We start from the raw sequence: 21,310 nt of genomic DNA on the forward strand, positions 1-21,310 counted from the left end.
TCATCCACTTCTCCGCCTTCCTTTGTCAAATGTCCAAAAACATGTTAGATGGCAATCATGTATAAAACGACATTACTGGGGATGGGAATGGCATCAGGTGGTGTTTTGGGATGAATCGAGGTTCTGTTTGTTTGAAAATGATGGTTGCACTTAGGTTTGCTGCAGACAGGGGAGAAGCATCAGAGTGACTGCATTTGCACAAGACATACAGCACCATCTCAAGGCCTTATGGTGTGGGGTGCTGCTGGGTACAACCACAAATCACAGTTGGTGTGTGTCCAGAGCACTGTGACCAATGTGACCTACATGAATGACATTCTGCAATCCGTAGCCATACCCTGTATGCACATCACCCCAGACCCCATTTTTCAGCAAGACTATGCACGAGCACATGTTGCTGCACAAACACATACCCTCTCGGTTTCAAAGACTGTCAACATTCTGCCATGGCCTACAGATCACCAGACTTGTTGTCAACTGAAAATGTGTGGGATATGGTGAAACAACAGGTGCAGCACGGTAACCCAATGCTAACCACCAAAAATGAACTTTCGAACCAGGTGAACACAGCATGGATGGCTATATCACAGGACACCATTCATGCCTTATACATGTAGATACATCATGCATGGAACAAGTTATCAGGGCCCACAACAGACCCTATGCCTATAGGCAACAGGACACATGCTGATCTGAGGTGACTGAAATGCTAATCATTTCTGCATAACATACTAATGTACGTGTCCTGTGAATATGAACATCCTGTCTCCAGTTGTTCAAGGTATTCTGCTTATTTCTGAACATAAGTCTAAAATAGTGCAAAAAGGTAAGTAGCCAAGACATGAGGGAGGGATTTCAAGTAATATTAACATGAAGTTGTTAACCTACCACAAAGCTCGGCTTTCCAGACTTGTTTGCTGTCTCAAAAATTTGACACACACGGGTAGCCAGACAAAATTATGAAATAATTGCCAAACCACCTCTCTTATTGCAGAAAACATAAATGCTTGATATCAGTCAACTGCTAAAAGCATAAGGCCACTTATGTGCTACTAACACTGAGTGAGCACTCTCCGACCAGTCCACAGAGGATCTACAGTTGTTATACAATGACTGGCCACTGAGAATCTATATTTAGAGTCTGCTATAGCAGTACAAAAGAAAAAAGTCCAGATTTTATTCCATTTCATTTTATGCAGCAGCTGGCTCACAGTTTCAGTTCGAAGTGGAAGTCCGAAGTGAAGGTCTGATGATGTGTGCAGTGTAGTAGGCGATCAGAAAGCAGTTTAGTTACAAAGGCAACAGGCGGCTGTTGTACTCTGTAGCAACCTCCTTTACTGTGTCCTGAGTAAGTGAGTTGAGGCAGATTACTAGCACTAATAAACAATGAGGCAGGCTCCAGACACAGCAGTCATCTGCTGAATTGTTTGAGTCAGATACCATAAATTAAACCAATCACATTCTCACTTGGTGGAATTATGCTAAACTCATAACATAAATGACTGAAACTTCTAGAAGGAGAACGATATTCATGTAAAGTAATGTCAGTGCAAAGAAAAATGACATCTTCATAGTTAGCCTGGAAAATACCAAACCTTTTTAATCTTTCCTCTGATCTTGCACCCAACAGTGATGTAATCAGCACTCTCAAAAAAATTGTTAGTAAGGAATGTTGTTGAGATGCAAAAAACTAAGAGCATAAAATACAAACTCAGTTACCACCACACTTAGTCTCTTTAATCTTCATTCATTTTCATTCACACAAACACAGGTAATGTAAAACTAAAATTATAGTCTCTATTCTAAACTCTGCTCAAATACTATGCAAATTATGAGTGAAGATTAAAATATACATTCAACAAAGTTTGGATAGCTGATTACTAAACAGAAAAATTGGATGAGCTATCCACCCTGATAACATATTAGCATATAAAATTTGAGCGGATTAGCTCTCATGGTAATATGCTGTTAGTATATTTAAAAGTAGGAGGCTTCAGTATTGGGTTCTACCTGTTTGTGTACGACTTGACCCATTCCACAACCTTGATGGATCTCCCTCATGATAGGATTTATGGAAGACGACGTGTGAATGAATGAATGCATTAAATTCTCCTTCCTAATAATTTAAGAAGCACATCAGACATTTTGTAGTACCCTGAAGGTCATATCACATTTCTCCTTCCATTTTCTAAAACAGAAAGCAAATCATATGGTATGCTACGGCGACAAGTATCACCAGGCACTGGTGTGTACTCTCACGTGAGAAGGAATCTCTTAGGAGAACCATGTGTACTCCTGACGTATGTTTCAGGACTTTATTCTGCTTTAGTGACTGGAATGTTGGGTACTTGGCTTCACTGCCAGAGGTTTGTTGTCCTTCATTTCTAGCCACTATGCTTTTCAATTGTATAGCTCCATGTTCCACCAGCAAAATCAATCCTTCGTTGTCATGTCTAACCATTCATTGCATCAAATTCCAACACATGGTATCCAGCAGATAATCACCTCCTTCCCTACATGATGCAGGAATATGAGGGTGTCTTACATGGACTGTTCTGGTTTTACTATTGGTTTCATGAACTGGGTAACTTGAAATGAATTCCATGCCCCTTCAGCAGATCAGGAATTTTGTAGCTTAAATACTCAAATACTCACATGTGTCGGGCCCTGAAGGTCACATGTGGCTCTGCAGCCTACTCCCTGAACTTGTACGAGGTGCTTGAGCACACACACATGGCAAACCATAGAAGCCCATGAATGTCTTCCTGTTTAAGAGAGCTTCTGTTCCACCCCTTCCCCCCACAGCTTCAATTCAGTCATGAGATAGAAACCACAGTGTAAATCAAAAATGTTTTATTTGCAATATTTAGCTACACCTTAAAGCAACTTCTCTGGATGGACACCTGGACACCACTCTAACTTAGGACACATGTTCTGTGGTACCAGCTTTCCAATACCCTTGTCAGAGAAGGCAGCCACCTGTGCTTTCGGCCAGTTCCCTACAATGGTCTGCAGCTCATTATCTGTAGCAAAATGCTGTCCTCATAGCCATCAGTTAAAGTGGGCAAAGAGGTGAAATATGGATAGCTATCAATCACATAAGAAAATGCATTTCATGATATATGAAAATCTGTTACTGGTTGGGCAGCTCTCTAGCATCAAATGCTGCAGGAACACTATAGTTGCACCCACAGCTGAGCACTGTCATGAAGAAGGAAACTCACAACAGTTACATTATGTGGGCTGCATGAAATCAAGTGGAACCCCTCAGCAGGCTCTTCACACTTGGTGGGAGACACTTGTGTTCTAAGCATCTGTATGTGTTCACTATGTGCTCAGAATTGCAAAATGTGATGTGACATGATCGACAGACATACTAGCGAGATTGCACAACATATCTGCACTAAGCGTCATTCAGATTTTCACTGTGAGTTTAATTTTATGACCAATCGGAGCTAAAAAAAAGTGCTCATAGAACTAATAGTGAAGACAGACATACATTTTAAAAATAAAAGTAAGAGTACAGTCTCTGTTGTCCTTCATTACATTTAGTATTGAACTTCTTTACATCCAGTACTACTTTGGGCCTGATGACTGCCCAGTGTGTGAGTTGTCTTACAGCTTGGGTAATGACTGACATTTGGCTCGAATTCACAGCTTTGAGTATATTCCCCACAATTTTATCATTCATAGGAAATAATAAAATACACTTTCCATGGGTGGTTGTTCAACTACATGAAATATTGGTGGCTATCAATCAGATAAGGAAATGTATTTCATGATCTATGAAAATCTGTTACTGGTTGGGCAGCTCTCTAGCATCAACATAAGGACTTACTATGAACCCTAACCCTACAGTCACCTTTGGCAGATGAGGCACCTCATGGCAGACAGTATCTACGATCCTTAAATCTAAATATATTTAGGATCAGTGCACCTAGAACTCGTAATTGAGCACAAATCACACAAAAACATTGTAAAACTAGCACAACACACACTGTTGTCTCCCCAAGAACTATGTGTATGGCAACTAAGATGGAAAGCACTTTGAAACACATAGATGAGTTGTAACCATGAAAATTTGTTGTCAAAAATGAATATCAGAGACCTCACTGTATCATTCTACACAGAATGGTGTTTGTCATGTTCAATGCAGTGGAAAGTAAATGGTCTGAGAAGATTGTAAGATGACATGCAGTTTCCCCCATCAAAAACCTGGCATCAGTTCACTGCAACCAATCCTCCACCCCCTTTAACAACACTTGCAATTGACATGTGGCTGACATGTGATTGGAGGTGGTGCAAAATATAGAAAAGATATGCATAAATAAGAAGCACTTCATCAATCTCCACACCGTGAACATTAGGCTATGAGTTTGCAGAAGTATGAACATATTTAAGGACAGCAGTTCCTCGTAAGAGGTATGTTCCGCAGAAGAATGTTGTTAGATTAATACTGATGTTCAAAACACTTTCTTTCAATTGAAATAAAAATTTTTAAAAGGAGAAATGTTTTCATGCACATATTGTAAGAAATATTTGCTAATTTACATTTTTTGTTATATTAGCAGTTTATGTTGAAAGACAAATGTCTTAATGATGAAATCACACAAGGAATCTAGAAACATTTCCATTTTACCACTTCACTTAAAGAACAGTCATTGAATGCTTGACAGAAATGCATAAATATAAATATTTCATGTTTAATATACAAAAATATAGTTGTAAGGTCCAGTATCAGTGAGAAAAAGACAGAAATGAGATGATAACTAAGGAAAGAAGAAATAAATTTTTCATCACAAGACAAAGAAAGTCAGTCTCTCTAACATTTGAGCAGAGTCTGCTTAATATAAAATTTATAGAAAAGCTTTATACTTCTCCATTTTAAATTTATTTATTTATTTTATTTACAGATAAAGTTCCGTAGGACCAGGACCAAATTGAGGAGCAAATCTCCGAGGTCATGGAAAATGTCAGTACATGAAATTACAACATAAAAGTAATAACAGATAAAAATAAATGATTATGAATGCAAAAAAGTCACTCCATAAATTTAAGTAAACACAATCAACAATACAATAAGAATCAGCTTAATTTTTCAAGGAGCTCCTTGATAGAATAGGAAGAGTGACCCATGTGGAAACTCTTCAACTTCAATTTGAAAGCATGTGGGTTACTCCTAAGATTTTTGAATTCGAGTGGTAGCTTATTAAAATGGATACAGCAGTATACTGCACACCTTTTAGCACAAGAGTTAGGGAAGTCCAATCCAAATGCAGGTTTGATTTCTGCCAAGTATTAACCAAGTGAAAGCTGCTTATTCTTGGGAATAAGCTAATATTTTTGCTAACAAGAAATGACAGTAGGGAATATATATATTGAGAGGCCAATGTCAAAATATCCAGACTCATAAACAGAGGTCAACAAGAGGTTTGTGAACTTACACCACTTACTGCCGAACCGCCCGTTTCTGAGCCAAAAATATCCTTTTAGAATGGGAAGAATTACCTCAAAATATAATACCATATGAAATAAGCGAATGAAAATAAGCAAAGTAGACTAACTTTCGTGTGGAACGATCACTCACTTCTGATACCGTTCGAATAGTAAAAATGGCAGTATTAAGTCTTTGAACAAGATCCTGAACGTGGCCTTTCCATGGCAGCTAGCTATCTATCTGAACACCTAGGAATTTGAACTGTTCAGTTTCACTGTTCATATGCCCATTCTGTGAAATTAAAACGTCAGGTTTTGTTGAATTGTGTGTTAGAAACTGTAAAAACTGAGTCTTACTGTGATTTAGAGTTATTTTATTTTCTACCAGCCATGAACTTAGGTCATGTACTTTGGTATTTGAAACCAAACCAATGTTGCACACATCCTTTACTAGCAAGGTAGTGTCATCAGCAAACAGAAATATTTTAGAGTTACCCGTAATACTAGAGGGCATATCATTTATATAAATAAGGAACAGGAGTGGCTCCAACACTGATCCCTGGGGCACCACCCACTTGACAATACCCAACTCAGACTCCACATCACAGCCGTTATCAACATTGTGAGTAATGACCTTGTGATGCCTGTTGCTTAAAGTAACAGGTGTATTCCGTAATGGTCTAACTTCTGGAGCAATGTTTTGTGATGAACACACTCAAATGCCTTAGTTAAATCAAAAAATATGCCAAGCATTCGAAACCTTTTGTTTAGCCCATCCAGTACCGCACAGAGAAAAGAGAATATACCGTTTTTAGTTGTTAAACAACTTATAAAGCCAAACTGTACATTTGATAGCAAATTGTGTGATATGAAATGATCAATTATCCTTACATACACAGCCTTTCCAATAACATTTGCAAACACTGATGGCATAGAAATAGGCCTAAAATTAACTACATTATCTCTTCTCCCTTTTTATAAAGCAGCTTTACTACTGAGTACATTTATCACTCAGGAAACAGACCACTCCTAAAGGAAAAATTACAAATATGGCTAAATACATAGCTAACATGTGCAGCACAGTACTTTAATATTCTGCTAGACACTCAATTATTGGCTCAAGCTCCCCTTTGTCTGTATCACAGAGGCGTATTTCAGATACCAGTCTCGGAAAGGGATATGCCAATAGTGTTACATAATTCCCTGTAAAAACTAAATTTCTATTTAATTCACCAGCAATGCTCAGAAAATGATTGTTAAATACTGTACGTATATCTGATTTATAAGTAACAGAAATATTTTTAGTACGAACTGACTTTATATCGTCGACCTTGTGCTGCTGACCAGACACTTCCTTCACAACTGACCACACGGTTTCAATTTTATCCTGTGAATTAGCTATTCTATTAGCATATCACATACTCTTTGCCTTCCTAATAACACTTTTAAGCACCTTACAATACTGTTTGTAATGGGCTACTTCAGCTTGATTGTGACTACTTCTAATCTTCTGATATAATTCCCACTTTGTTCTACAAGATATCCTTACCCCACTAGTCAGCCACTCGGACTGCCTATTACTGCTAGTACCCCATTTAGAAAGTACTAATGGAAATCAAGTCTCCAAGAGCATGAGAAACGTGTTAAGGAAAGCATTGCATTTATCATCTTTGTTATCGGCACTTTATACATCCTGCCACTCTTGTTCCTTGATGAGGTTTAAAAAGCTCTCTATTGCTGTGGGATTAACTCTCTACATAGTTTGTAATTATATGTGACATTTGTTTGAATACAAATGCCTTTTAGTGTTAAAATTTGTGCATCATGGTCTGAAAGGCCATTCACCCTTTTACTAACAGAATGCCTATCTAGTAATGAAGAATGAATAAAATATTGTCCATGGTTGTTGCTATTGTTCCCCTGCACCCTGGTTGGGAAAAACACAATCTGCATCAGATCATATGAATTTAGGACATCTACCAAGATGTTTTTTCTTGTACAATCGTATACAAAATTAATATTGAAGTCACCACATATAACTAATTTCTGGTACTTCCTACAAAGTGAATCAAGAACCCCATCTAACTTGAGCTAAAATGCTCTGAAGTCAGAGTTAGGGGACCTATAAACAACAACAATTAGAAGTTTAGTTTCACTAAACTCAACTGCCCCTGCACAACATTCACATATCTGTTCAGTGCAGTGTCATGATACATCTATGGACTCAAATGGAATACTGTTTTTTACGTACATAGCCACTCCCCCACCCCACAAGGAACTCCTTGAGAAACAGTCAGCTAATCTATATCCTGGTAAAGGAAGCCTCTGAATTGTCAAATTATTTAAGTGGTGCTCTGATATACCAATAATGTCAGAGTCAACATCTAGAAGCACTTCACTAACTTTATCTCTAATACCTCTTATATTTTGATGTAATATGCTAATTCCTTCTCTACTTGGAAACATGATGTCCTCTGAAGGTGATTCCTTAGTTACGAGGGACTTCCTTTAAGCAGTTATACCTATCAGCTGACTTCAATCTAAAAGAGATGCAGCTCTAACACTAACTACTACAGGAATTTTTCCATGAGTGATCCCACCACCACCCACTACACCGTCCCCTATAACCTTTGCCAGCCTCCCCTTCCCATACCTATTGATGTGCAGGCCATTCCTAGTGAAACCCGATCTACTGATAGACCCAACTGGCACCACTGAGATGTGACCCATGCCCTCTGCCATCAGCACCCTCCCCAGCCCCATGTTAATGCACCTAAGATCATGACACAGAAACAGTTGCGCAAAATGCACATTATTGCCACCAGTTTGAGTAGCTTTCTTTACGAGGTCAACACGTACATCATATTTCCCATCCCTATCAAGACTATTCCCTGCTCCATCCACTATCACTACCTGATCCTCCTTCGTAAAATTCCTACATAGCTCCCTTATGTTGTCAGTCACTTGAGCCAACCCTACACTAGGTTTCACAATGCTGGTGACGTGGTACTCCCTCCCCAACACTTCCTGCAACTGCTGGCCCACACCTCTCCTGTGAGAACTACCTAGCAGCAGAACCTCCTCCTTTCTGCTAGACTTTGCAATGAACCTAGGCCTCCTAATTGCTGAGGACTGCTGCACATTCCTTATATCTACAGCTACACGAGGCTCCTCTCCACTCAGCTCTGACAGTGGGTCAAATCTATTGCATATACGCAAAGTAAAACGGTCTGAATATCTCCTCATCTTGCCTTCTTGCCAATTGCCAGTTTCCATTCCCCAACACCCATCACCCTCCTCTACCTATCTAGTTCCTCCTTGGCACATTGTAATTGCACATGAAGGGCACAGATCTTAGGCTCCTGCTTCTCTACCAACTTATTTCTACTACAGATTCTGCATTCACAGGAGAGGATCTCACTAAAATGACCACTGGCTTCCCCACGGCATTCCCCTCAACAAAAGTACTTTGAACAAATCCCACCTGTAACCCACTACTCACAAACCTACGACAGAGCCCACACTTCTCACTCACAGTAAAATTTTACAGTTACTGAGAAAAACTATACGTCTACGTTACAAAAGTTCAGTTACACCAGTAGAACTATTCATAGAACTAACAATAATGGTCTCAAAATTCTCTGTCTACTAAGAAAGAAACTACTTGTATTAATACTACAACATGACAGCTAATACCAATACCAACAAAACTTCAGAAAATTATTAGCTAAAACCAAAAAATTTATTGCTTCCAATTCCAGTTACTGACTATGTCTCTCCCATATTCTGTTCTGGATCTGACACGGCTTATCAGTAAGTTTATTCCCTTTCTTGTTTGTTTTCTACTGTTGTATTACACAACTAGTACTTTCTATTAATTTACCAATGGTAATGGTGGTCAAGATCCATGACTGTAGATTCCATTATTTGAAGAAATACAGCAGTCGATCAAAAGTCACATTACTTTGTGTCCAGCAATGTTCCCATATCTCCACCAATATCTCAATCTTCTCACTATGATCCTAGAATATAGTTATGACTCAAACCTTAGGATGATCTTCATGTATGTTCTATTAAATGTGTTTTCTTTACTATTTAATTTTATACACTTTTTTTTACAAAATCTAGGAAGCATATTTGCAAACCCTAAGTAACAGCATTATTTTCATTTACATATTGCAAAGCATTAAAAAGAAAAAAAAATGTTTGGTCTTTTAGTAATTTTATTTGAATACAGAAAGAAAGTAAGTGATTTCTTCTGAGACAATTATTACAGTGTTTTCTTGTTAAGACAAACAGCATAAGATAACCTACTATAATCAGAAAATCTACACAAATGACAATATAAAATATAACAAAAATTTCATAATATGCCATATTGGCTGCTTTTATTATTTCAGTTCTTCATTTGCTCACTTTTATCAGGTGAGTAAATTCACTGTATACTATCCTTGGCAGATTGTCTTATCAGTCTAAATAAGCTCACAAGCAGACAAATTGTAACACACTAAAACTTTACAGTAACTTTCCAACAATACCTTACATAAATAATCACAACAATAACTTTTCAACAATACCTTACATAAATAATCACAACAATAACTTTTCAACAATACCTTACATAAAAAATCACGAGCCTTGAGGATACACAGTTACAATCACAACAGTTGGGTGAAGAATTCCATATGAATTCTTTGGTGATGACATTTACATTTAATGAATAACAACATTTTCCTCCCAGCCTAGAATCCACATAATATATTCCTAGAAATTACTGAGGTTAGATTTGTTATTTTCAACAATAAGGCAAAGACAAGAGCAGTATCAGCTAAAAGCAAACTGCTGCCATTATAAATTCATACAAGACCTTAAATGTGGAGTACACAAGTGGTCCCACTTATAAATAATGAGAGAACAACAGACACATTCAACTGCTGAAATTCCTGCCAGCAGAGAAAACAGCAGATATAAAACATAAGAAATTATTAATTTAGTTCATTGTTCCATTTAACTATTAATGATTAAAGCCTACTTTATTTAGACAAATGCTCTTTCACTGAACACCATTCATCACAAAGTATTCAACCCTAAAACTAAACAGTATGGATCTGCAGACACATAAATTGTGCCTGATGTAAAGGTAAAAGGCAGTGAAAACACATCAAATGTCATATTTTTGACTCCATCATTTGTCCAGCTATTTCAGCTATATAATTCTCAAATAACAAAGATGTTATTACATGTAACATGTATGACATTAAACCATACAGGCAGTACAAATTCATATAACTGTGCAATTTAATCAATCTGGGACCCTGTACAACCAGCAGCAGCAGCATGGACATGTGTACACAGCAACAGATAAGACAACAGGGATTATAAGTTCCCTGAAAATAATGCTATAATCAGAAATTGTTGGTGTCAGACTTGAAAGACATTTTTTCCGAGATATAAAGATACAGACAGATATGAGGCACCCTTATGTCCTATAGCTCTATACACACTTTTATTATAAGAAGTTATAAGAAGATATATTTAATTTTATTAAAGTTTGCTGCTAAAGGAGAACTGTACAAAGTGCTTAGTGCATACCGAAATGGCCATTTTATCGAACCTATAGCAGCAAGACATATTTACTAGTTGCAAACACCTTGTAGTATTTCCATAAAAATAATGTGATTCATCAAGGCAAAGATTGAGAGTTTGCTTCTTACTAATTATGATAAAATAAAAATGGCTGATTTTGGTTGTTCTGTACATGGACCAAGCAATCAGTGGAAGACAATGTCTGGCATCTTGGACTATCTTCCTCCAGAGATGGCAGAAGGAAAGCTTGATGATCATAGTGTCTCCAATCTCTCAGCAATTTACAGAGCTACAAATTTGTTAACATTCTGTTCTTTAGGAAACAAGCACCTGTAATACTGGACAAGCTTAACAAATTAAAGTGCAGTTTATACATCTAACATGAACTAAACAGAGACAACATTAGGTATTTACATTATCTGATCTTTAAAAATTGTTTACACTTTTGTCACAGAACTTTTACTATAAAACAGTTGCTGGTAAACTTGAACTGTGTTATTAAAAGCCTGTACAATCATGTAGCATTTTGTCTAGTGTTGCATCAGAACAGGTGTTAATACTTAGCATATCCAAAAAAAGTATAATATTTAAATTTATTTACAGAAGTCTGATATTTTCACTTCAAAATAGTAACCAAAGTACTGAATAAATGTAAACAAGGGCTCCTATTTCCTTTTATACAATATTTTGACACTGTCTTACTTCATAAATACAAAATTACATTCCTACTTCATATACATACCAGAACTGTTTTTGAGTAAAACTGGAAAACACACTTTCTCACTACTGTGAATTTTAGTTTTGAATATTGCTCAGATGATCCCAAGTGGGTGACAAACTGTAATGAAGCTGATGCCTCCCCAATTCTACATGTGTATCATATTACATAAAATTACATAAATTTATCTATCATTCAAACTTTGATAAAGTAAAGCTGTTCATAAAAGAAAAAAAAATTCGTTCACATTGGTAGAAGTCTCACATCTTATGAAAAGTTGACCAACTGTCAGCAGAAGTTATATGAGTACATCATCAAAAATTATTGCAAGAGATCAACGTCTTGGTTGCCTTGTGTAAACTGGAAACTATTTTTCACTAAACTGCCAAGAAAAATACTCTGCGTAGTCAGTACAGTCTGAAGCCTTTTTTTTTTTAAACTCACATTAAACTCTTTCCATTGCTGCACGCTTCATTCATTATTGTTCCTCTAAAAAACAGACTTTTTTTCAGTCATCTATTACTTTGACCTGTAGAGTTCTGCTTTCTTTGCATTATAGCAAAGTATTACAATCTTCTGTATTCCTGATGTTTGTGCAGTGTCCCTGGACCAAGTACAACCATTCTGATACTCAACACCCCATTCCAAAATTGTAAGCTCTATTTCTTTGAACACAATATCTTTAGGAAAATAAAACATGATCCCAACAAGGTAACCCACACATACATCAGTCAATTCCTCATTTCTATATTACCTTTCATCCATCTATAAATCTTGCAAATTCAATATCAACAGACACCTTTCTTTCAATTGGTTCCTTTCTTCTTCATTTCTCCTCGCTGGAATTACAGATCTGAAAAAATGAAGACAATAATCATTTCTGCTGGAATAAAAGTAAAAACAAAATAAGAAAGGCATATTATCTGCTTCCAATAAATAATCTGAAACACAAATACACAACAGAAGCCCACATCTCGTGGTCGTGCGGTAGCGTTCTCGCTTCCCACGCCCGGGTTCCCGGGTTCGATTCCCGGCGGGGTCAGGGATTTTCTCTGCCTCGTGATGGCTGGGTGTTGTGTGCTGTCCTTAGGTTAGTTAGGTTTAAGTAGTTCTAAGTTCTAGGGGACTTATGACCACAGCAGTTGAGTCCCATAGTGCTCAGAGCCATTTGAACCATTTTGAACACAACAGAAAACAAACCAACAACACATCACTGTCAAATAAATGAGAAACACACACACACAAATTTATCTCATTTCTTTGTAGTCCAAGCCATCATTTTTTAATATTCCTATTGAAAATCATATCATTAGACACCTGCCACATTTGTTTTAACAGTTGCTAAAAATGGTCATTATTCCACAGTATTTTCAGTATTTACTGAAAAGTTCTCTAGAAACCAACGAAAATTACAACCATGGTTGCTTAACTATTCTCCACCTGTAAAAAAGTCCTCCTCAGTGAAGTCTTCTCTTCTATAACCAAACCTCCCCAATTTTCCACACCAACAGCTCTTTTCTGTGAAAAGAGCACCCACACTTCCATTGTTACCTACCATAATAAACTACAAGATAGATTTGACAGTTTTTATTCAATGTAATAAAAACTGGTAATAACTTAAGTACATTGTAAACAAACCAAAGATCTTAGCTAAGGAACTCTGAGCTGAAATTTTTAGGTCAACCAAGTCATCTGATGAACTAATGAAATGAAAACATATTTTTCAATTTCAGAAGTATGGGGCAATACTGCCAAGGAATAAGAAAAATGTGTGCAATATCACTGAGGGTCATGGTCACAAAGTTAAGTGGAGAAACATTTCAAGTACTGGACTTTTATTTGGGAATAAACACGCTAAAATATGTGCCCTGCCATCTTGATTTGGGTTTTCCACTGTTTCTCTGAATCATTTAATGTAGATATAAAAAAGGACTGAGTTTGTGTAGCATCTCTACAAAATCTCCAAAAGACATCATATCCTTCCACATTTCTATCATTTTTAAAGGTAATGGGACTGGATTGCAAAAATTCAGGAATTATGCTCTCAAAAATGATGTATTTTAACTGACACTAATGTCTTTCACCGTCCAAAAAAATTTTGCCTTAAGAATAGAGATACCCTTCAATGCTTGTTTCAGCCAGCCAGAGTGGCCATGCGGTTCTAGGCGCTACAGTCTGAAGCCAAGCGACCGCTACCGTCACACGTTCGAATCCTGCCTCAGGCATGGATGTGTGTGATGTCCTTAGGTTAGTTAGGTTTAATTAGTTCTAAGTTATAGGCAACTGATGACCTCAGAAGTTAAGTCACATAGTGCTCAGAGCCATTTGAACCATTTTTGAATGCTTCTTTCTATGCAGATTTAATACTTCTCTCATTACATATAAATGCCAGCAAAGAATAACAATTTACCGTCTTTGCAATAACTCCCATAGGTTCTGGATACTGGTGTGTAAGCAGTGCCAGCAAGGCTGTAAAGGAACACAGGCCAGCCGTAAACAGAATGAAGAAAGGGAGCTCCTTCTTTGGATACATGCTGACATCACTGAAGGCTGCAGCTTAAACAGAAAATATTTTACATGTATGATACAATTTTAACATTTAGAGAACAAGTTCTTTGACATAAAGAGTCACAAACAAAAAGGCAGATTATATGTAAATGTAAAAACTTATATGTACCAGAAAGCAGAAGCACAGAATTTGAAAATGTGATAGAAGAAAAGAGTGAAGCATCCTGAAATGTGACAAGATAGTGACCTTGTGATTTAGTTACCGAATACCCATACAGGAACACATACTGAAGGGATGGTGGAAATGTGACACAGGGAGGCAGAAAGAGAAGATAAGAACAGGATATAGTTGAATAAATACTATTGGTATTTCACAGGTAATTATATGCCACTTTGTAAACCAAAGTTCGTCATCCATTTAACATCAACAAGTACGCAGAAAGTGTTGGTCTGCTGTCTCAGGCAAAATAACTGACGCACTACTTTTAAAACAACATACATACAATAAACCTTGATTAAAAATACAATGGAACACATTACCATCGCTTTACAGCATTTCAAAATGAACAGTTTTTATTCATATGTTATGTTTTAAACTGTTAACAGAGTTCAGAATTGTTGATTGTTATGCAAATCTTGCTCCTGTAGTCCTCTGTACATTGTTGTGCAGCACAATATTATTATACAAGGGCTATCCATAAAAATGATTATGTTTTGATATTAAAATGAAATATAAAAAATTATGTTTCATTCATTTCAAAGTGACACTTAAATACTACTTTTCAATATAGTCCCATACAAATTTAGGCACTTATCATAGTGGCAAACAATCTTTGAAATACCATTGTCATAACATTTGGCTGCCTGAGACCTCAGAGTCATGCCCTACAGCAGTTCCACATTATCATCAAAGCACTGCTATGATTTGATGCAACACACTCCATGAAATTTGTGGAAAACTAAATGAGAGCTACAGCATCGTGAATCAGTAGTTTTCTTCAATCTTCTCACTATCTTTTGCAGCCAGTTCATCAGTCACAACACTTGATCACCCACTTTGCTCTTCATCGTGAACATTACTTCAGCCACTTTTAAATCAAATGCACCACTGGTGCACCCAGTCTTCAGTGATTACGTTGTTTCCATATGCTTTGCATAGAAGCCTATAATTTTTATCACTTTATGGTTTTTTGCCAACAAAAACCTTATTACTGACTGCACTTTACAACTCATGGGATTTTCAATTGCAGCATGGATTTGAAACTTTTACTGTGGAATAACAGGAAATGACACAAACCTCACCATGGTGCAGCTACATGTCGACTGAATGGACAAATGTGCAGACAACAATATGGCCATACTACCCTGCCCATTGTTGCTACAGCATTTTGGCTAGCCCTCATATTACTAGAAGACAACAGTGACTAACTGTCAGAAATTATCATCGGCTAAATTCAAAATATTGCAATGAGGAATGTTCCAACATCATATTTTAGTGTGATGAGTTCTCTCTTGGCAACTGCAAAAGAACCTACAAACTCAATAACACAATAAAAAAGTAATTACAGACTAGAACAATAGTAGAAGCTCTCCTGTTCTGTACCATAACCATATACACTCCACATATCCAAATTTTCAGCTTGCTTATAAGACTTTTGAGGGGGTTGACTGAACGTTGATATACTGTGTATCTTTATCACTCACTGGAGGTATTTCACAGACTCTTTTTAAAGCACTGTTCATTTTTCTAACTTGGGACACAAGGAAACATATGGCTGTAAAATAGATACAGTTTAATGGGTCATGGAGTGATATCAACAACAATACAATGAAAGTAGTGGCCACATCTGTAACACTTTTAACAACTGAGAGCTTGAAGACCTTATATAGATGCTCTCCATGTCAGATGTCACTGATTTAGTGCTGCGCAAGCGGACCTGGTGATGGTGGTCAGTGACAGGGCTGCCCCTTGTGGCCACCTCGTGTAGTTGCTGGCACACCTTTTGAGTATCGGTGCACACCACGCTTGCCATAGTGGGCCGACATGTCTGCTGTGAGCAGTATGTGTAGTAACCAACGGGTTACTACAAAGCTACTTCCTTGTGGGGAAGGGTAGTGTGGGGGGTGGAGGGTGGGGGGAGGGAAGGAGGAAGACCAGGCATTGCTGTTCATGATGCTGTGACTGAAGAGACATTCATGGTATCTATGGTGGTGCCTAGGCTAGCAGCTGAAGGTGTAAGAAGTTTCAATCTGCCCAGACCGAGAGTGAGGGAGATGAGGGCACCCCCAGCCGCCCGTGGACCTCAGTACATCCACAGGTCAGGACCAACAACAGTCAGTTGGGAGTCATCTGGAATTCAGAATCCACAACAGTGGCAGACTGCAGAGCAGAGGCTCTGGCAACTAAGACACTGTATCTGTCTCCACTGATGGCAGCACCTGCTCAGCACTGTTGGAGTTGCCGGCAACGGCCACATGAAGCAAAGCCATCTCTGATGCTGACATAACCCCAACCACCAGGGTAGATAGGCACAAACAGGCCTGCTCGACACCCAAGCGAGTAGAGCTGACATAGAATGAGGCATTGGGCCCATGGATTGAGGCAGCAGCATGTGCCTATTCTGGTCTGCAAATTCATGCAAATTGTTCTTGTGGCATACTGCGAGTTGACCTTCGATGTGAACCAAGAAGACACGAAATTGCGCTGACTGTTGATGATGATGACTCGAATGAAGTGAGTGCACCAGCCAAATGCTCTGGCCAACACTGGTGTACCAATCGCAAACATTACAGTACTGATGCTGCTGGGGGACTCCCGTACAGCAGCAAGAGGTGAGCACCCGTGGGCACTGACAGCTTGCAGGAACTCTGATAGAATCTTGGCCTCAACTGACATCGTTCTGTAAGAGCTTAAAGAATGTGAGCACTTCCTTGGCTGGCAAATCTTATACACACTTGTGCATCTGTGTCTTAAATGTTAGGACAAGACATTCCAGTTCGCCATTCGACTGGTTGGAAAGGAGGCACCATGATGTGACGAATGCCATTATGTGTACGAAAGTCCTTGAAAGATAGTATCATGAACTGAGGACCACTGTCAAAAACCAGGCTGCAATGCGGCCTTCTATGGATAATAGCTCTGACAGGGCCTTGACAGTCATGTCTGCTGTCACAGACGTAGAGCGAACGAGATGAGAAAAAGCATCAATTGTCAATAACCAGAAACTGTCTAGAAAAGGACCAGCAAAATCATAGTGGACACTCTCTCCCAATGCTGCATAGGGGTCAGACATGGAAAAAAGAAGAAGTGTATGGCACACCACCTGCTGATGTGAACACTTGCAGAGGCTGCAACAAGGTGTTGCACTTCCCCACAGATACCCAACCAAATCACATGTCAGCACACCACCAGTTTTGTGCAAGAGAACTCCCAGTGACCCTGATATAACAAGCAGAGAACCTCACATAGCAGAGCGGCTGGCACCACGACGTGGAGAGTAAACTCTTCTGTCAACAAGAGAATAGCACTATCCAGGAAGGAGAGGCAAACGTGCAACACACAAAGATTTCAAAGTGGGTCCGATGCTCAGTCCTGAGGACAGTTGAGCCACCCATGTTATATCATGTGTACAACCTTCTGGAGTACCGGATCCACCACCACTACATAAGCAATACGGGAACTGGTGATGGGGAAGCCATCCACCGTGTGCCTCATTTCTGAGTGCAATTGCAAACAAAGCTATTCCTCCTGATCAAAAGAGTGGTCAGTCCATGGGGAGCCATGATAGAGGATCTGTGTTCACATGCTGCAATATGGGATAAAAATGGATCCCATAGTTGTACCGGGACAAGAACACAGAACAACGCTGAAGACAATGGGCAGATTTGTCTGATAAGAAAACCAACACACTAAACAGGAAAACCAAGGGCTTATGGTGCGTAATTAAATAAAATTTTTCTCCATACAAGAACACATGATTTTTTTAATGCAAAGACAATAGCAAGAGCTTCTTTTTACACCTGAGAATAGTGCTGCTGAGCTGAGTGTTTTCAACATGAAAGTAATAGGCTGTTTGGAGCCATCTGAATGGCGATGGGCCAGGACCACCCCCACCCTGCACTGGGATGCGTCCGTATCTAGGCCCAGATGCTTGCCGGGTTGAAATGTTGCAAGACATGGTACAAAGTAAAGAAACTATCCTTAAGCTGCACAAAACTACACTGACAGGCCCCAGAATAAACATAAGGAGCACTTTTCTGAAGCAAGAGATGCAAAGAAGTGGGCGACAGTAGCTGCTCTGGGAATAAACTTGTGATACTATGCCACTTTGCCAAGAAGTTTTCACAGATTAGATATCTGTAATGGCAGCAACATGTTATTCCAAGGAGTGCACACCCTGCCATGAATGAATTTTCATGTCCCAAATAAACAATGGAAGGCTGTAAAACATGAGATTTACTGAGCTTACATTTGAGACCCGCAGTTTGTACAGCAGTAAATCTGTTGTAGCACCTGTCATGACAGTCTCATGAAGATAGTTAATGCAATGAAGGACACCCATCAAAACTTGTTCTAAAAAACACCGAAAGATGGCAGGCACACTAACGACCCCAAACATTAGTCATTAATACTGATAGAAAATGAATGGCATATTAATGAAATCTGAAGGTAGGCTGCGGCCAAATCAATTTTCGGAAAGAACTGACCCTCAGCGAACTCTGTGAGCAGCTCATCTCAGAGAGGCAGGAGATAAGTGTCTATGACTGACTGTGCATTAAGATTGACACCGAAGTTGCCAGGAAGCTGTAACTGAGCAGATAGCTTCTTTACAGTCACTAAGGATATAGCCCATTCATTTGAGAAAACTTGTTTAATCACTCCCAATGAAGTTAAGTGACTGAAGTTAAGCGATCCAGCTACATCTTAACCTGGTCATGTAAACCTACTGGCACCAGCCACACTCAAAATAAGTGAGGGCAGGCAGAGAGTTTGAGTGTGATGTGTGCCATGTAATTGTTTGCATACCCTAACACAGGGGCAAACAGAGATAAAAGTTCAGAACCCAAGGAATCCAATTTGTGATAAGGTACTTGGTCTGACCTGAGAAGCATCCGAAACAGAAAATTCAGAAGTAACAAAGGAATATAACCCAAACAAATTTTCAGTACTTGACTCAAAACCACAAGATATGTAATGGTACAGGCAATTGACTTGTAAACTTTGTCAGCCATGAATCGGCCGAGAGTAGGAATCTGCAGTCTGTTGTAGCTTACCAACTGATGCTCGACGTGTGCCAATGGTGGAGACCCTAGCCTGTCATACATTTGTGAGTTATGTACGGTCATGGCGGCTCTTCTGCTGACTTGTAGGATCAATAGCTTTACATTTATGGCAAGAGGTCCACCACTTATGGCAGGTCTACTTGTGCTGTATGAAACAAGAGGGGCATGCAAGAAGTGGCATTCACTGTTCCTGTTGCCAATGACATGTTTCTCTGCATCAGCCCAGTTGGATTGTTGATAATGTTATTACCTCCTCTCCCCCCTGTGTACTGCATATAACCACCGGGGCTGTGTGCTCTCAACAACAGCAACACAACTCCAAGCCTCCAATTGGTGGCCCACAATGTGAGAGATCTCTAACAACTGTGCAATATTCAAAACCTCTTCTAAAGTAGCATTCTCAAACTGAAGCACATGTTGCCGCACCTTCTTAACTGGGGCTGAACAAACGATTGTGTGTCTGACCATGATGTCTGCATAAGACTAGCTGTGACGAACTGACACTTATTATTGTGAGGCCATGAAGCTCAGTCATGCAAGCTCAATATCACTGCTGCAGCTGTTTGTGACAGAACTGGTAGAATTCAACACGTGCAGCGACCACATGTGTAAGCTTGTGGTGACAGAATGGCAGCAAAGGACACCCATCATCAAAAGAAAGCGACGCTGATTCTTGCTAATCAGAAACTGATGCAGTAAGTGATACATATGAGGAGTATCCAACATAAGAAAACAGCCTTACAGACCTCCGTGTTGACCACCCAGAATGCCACGAAATGTTGGAGAAGCCATTTCTCATTAGCACCCCAGTCTTCTGCGGATTCATCATAGGTGGAGAATGGCAGTGGGTGAACAACCAGCAGCTAAATCTGGGTCAACATAGCCAATAACTGTTCCAACACCATATGCACCTGTTGTTGTAGGAGTGATCAGACTAAAGCTTCCCTGGAGAGTGGAACAGCAGGAAAACCACAGAATCTGAAACATACGAAAATTGGACCCTCATCATTGCCACTTGCGTTCTAACTAGGAACACATGTCCGTAAAGGAGATACAATTTTTTGAGCCACAGCATGACATCAACAAGAATACAATTAAAGTAGTTCACATGTCTCAAACACATTTAACAACAGAGAGCCTGGAAGCCTGTGCATGCCTATCCATATCAGGTGTTGCTGGTGTAGTACTGCGCATGCATAACGAATCTGCCGATGGTGGATGGTGACCGGACTGCACCTGGAGGCCATCTCGGATAGTTGCGTGTGAGTGCATCATTTGACTGTCGGTCATACTACACTTGCCATAGTGGCATGACTTATGCCTACTGTGGGCAGTAGGTGTAGTCATTGGCGGGTTACTATATTCATCTGATAACAATAATGAGCATCTCAAGTTGGTGGTGGCACCGAGTACTGTTCTCTTGACCTCAAGAAGAGCATTCTTATGTTTATCTCTGTAGTAGACGTACAGGGAAAGGTAACTTCAGAGAACATTAATGGCAAGTATTTAGACATTGTAAGCTAAAATTTTGTTGGCACAATGTATACCGTATTTATTCGAATCTAAGCCACACTCGAATCTAAGCCGCACCTGAAAAATGAGACTTGAAATCAAGAAAAAAAAAATTTCCCGAATCTAAGCCGCACCTGAAATTTGAGACTCAAAATTCAAGGGGAGAGAAAAGTTTTAGACTGCACTTCCAAATCGAAACAAAGTTAGTCCATTGTAATATGAGGCACATTTAGGTCAAATGAATGACAATACAGCTACAGTAGTTTG

General features: G+C 39.1%; 1 protein-coding gene across 7 annotated transcripts in view; it reads right to left on the bottom strand.

The window, feature by feature from the left end:
* Positions 1-9,641: 9,641 nt before the first annotated feature.
* Positions 9,642-21,310, bottom strand: part of LOC126183479 (protein ST7 homolog) — a 155,835-nt gene continuing 144,166 nt past the window's right edge. For 2 of the 7 annotated variants that reach the window (XM_049925497.1, XM_049925499.1), the window contains exons 10-11: positions 14,151-14,296; positions 9,642-12,593 (exon numbers count right to left, since the gene is read on the bottom strand). In XM_049925497.1, coding sequence (XP_049781454.1) covers positions 12,567-12,593; positions 14,151-14,296 — 173 coding nt within the window. In that variant the 3' untranslated portion in view covers positions 9,642-12,566. Of the gene's footprint in view, positions 12,594-14,150; positions 14,297-20,277; positions 20,510-21,310 lie in introns of those variants that run through there. The other 5 variants (XR_007536758.1, XR_007536754.1, XR_007536756.1 and 2 more) reach the window with 4 other exon arrangements.

This window comes from Schistocerca cancellata, chromosome 4 (genome assembly GCF_023864275.1).
Source record: "Schistocerca cancellata isolate TAMUIC-IGC-003103 chromosome 4, iqSchCanc2.1, whole genome shotgun sequence".
NCBI classification, from domain to species: Eukaryota; Metazoa; Arthropoda; class Insecta; order Orthoptera; family Acrididae; genus Schistocerca; species Schistocerca cancellata.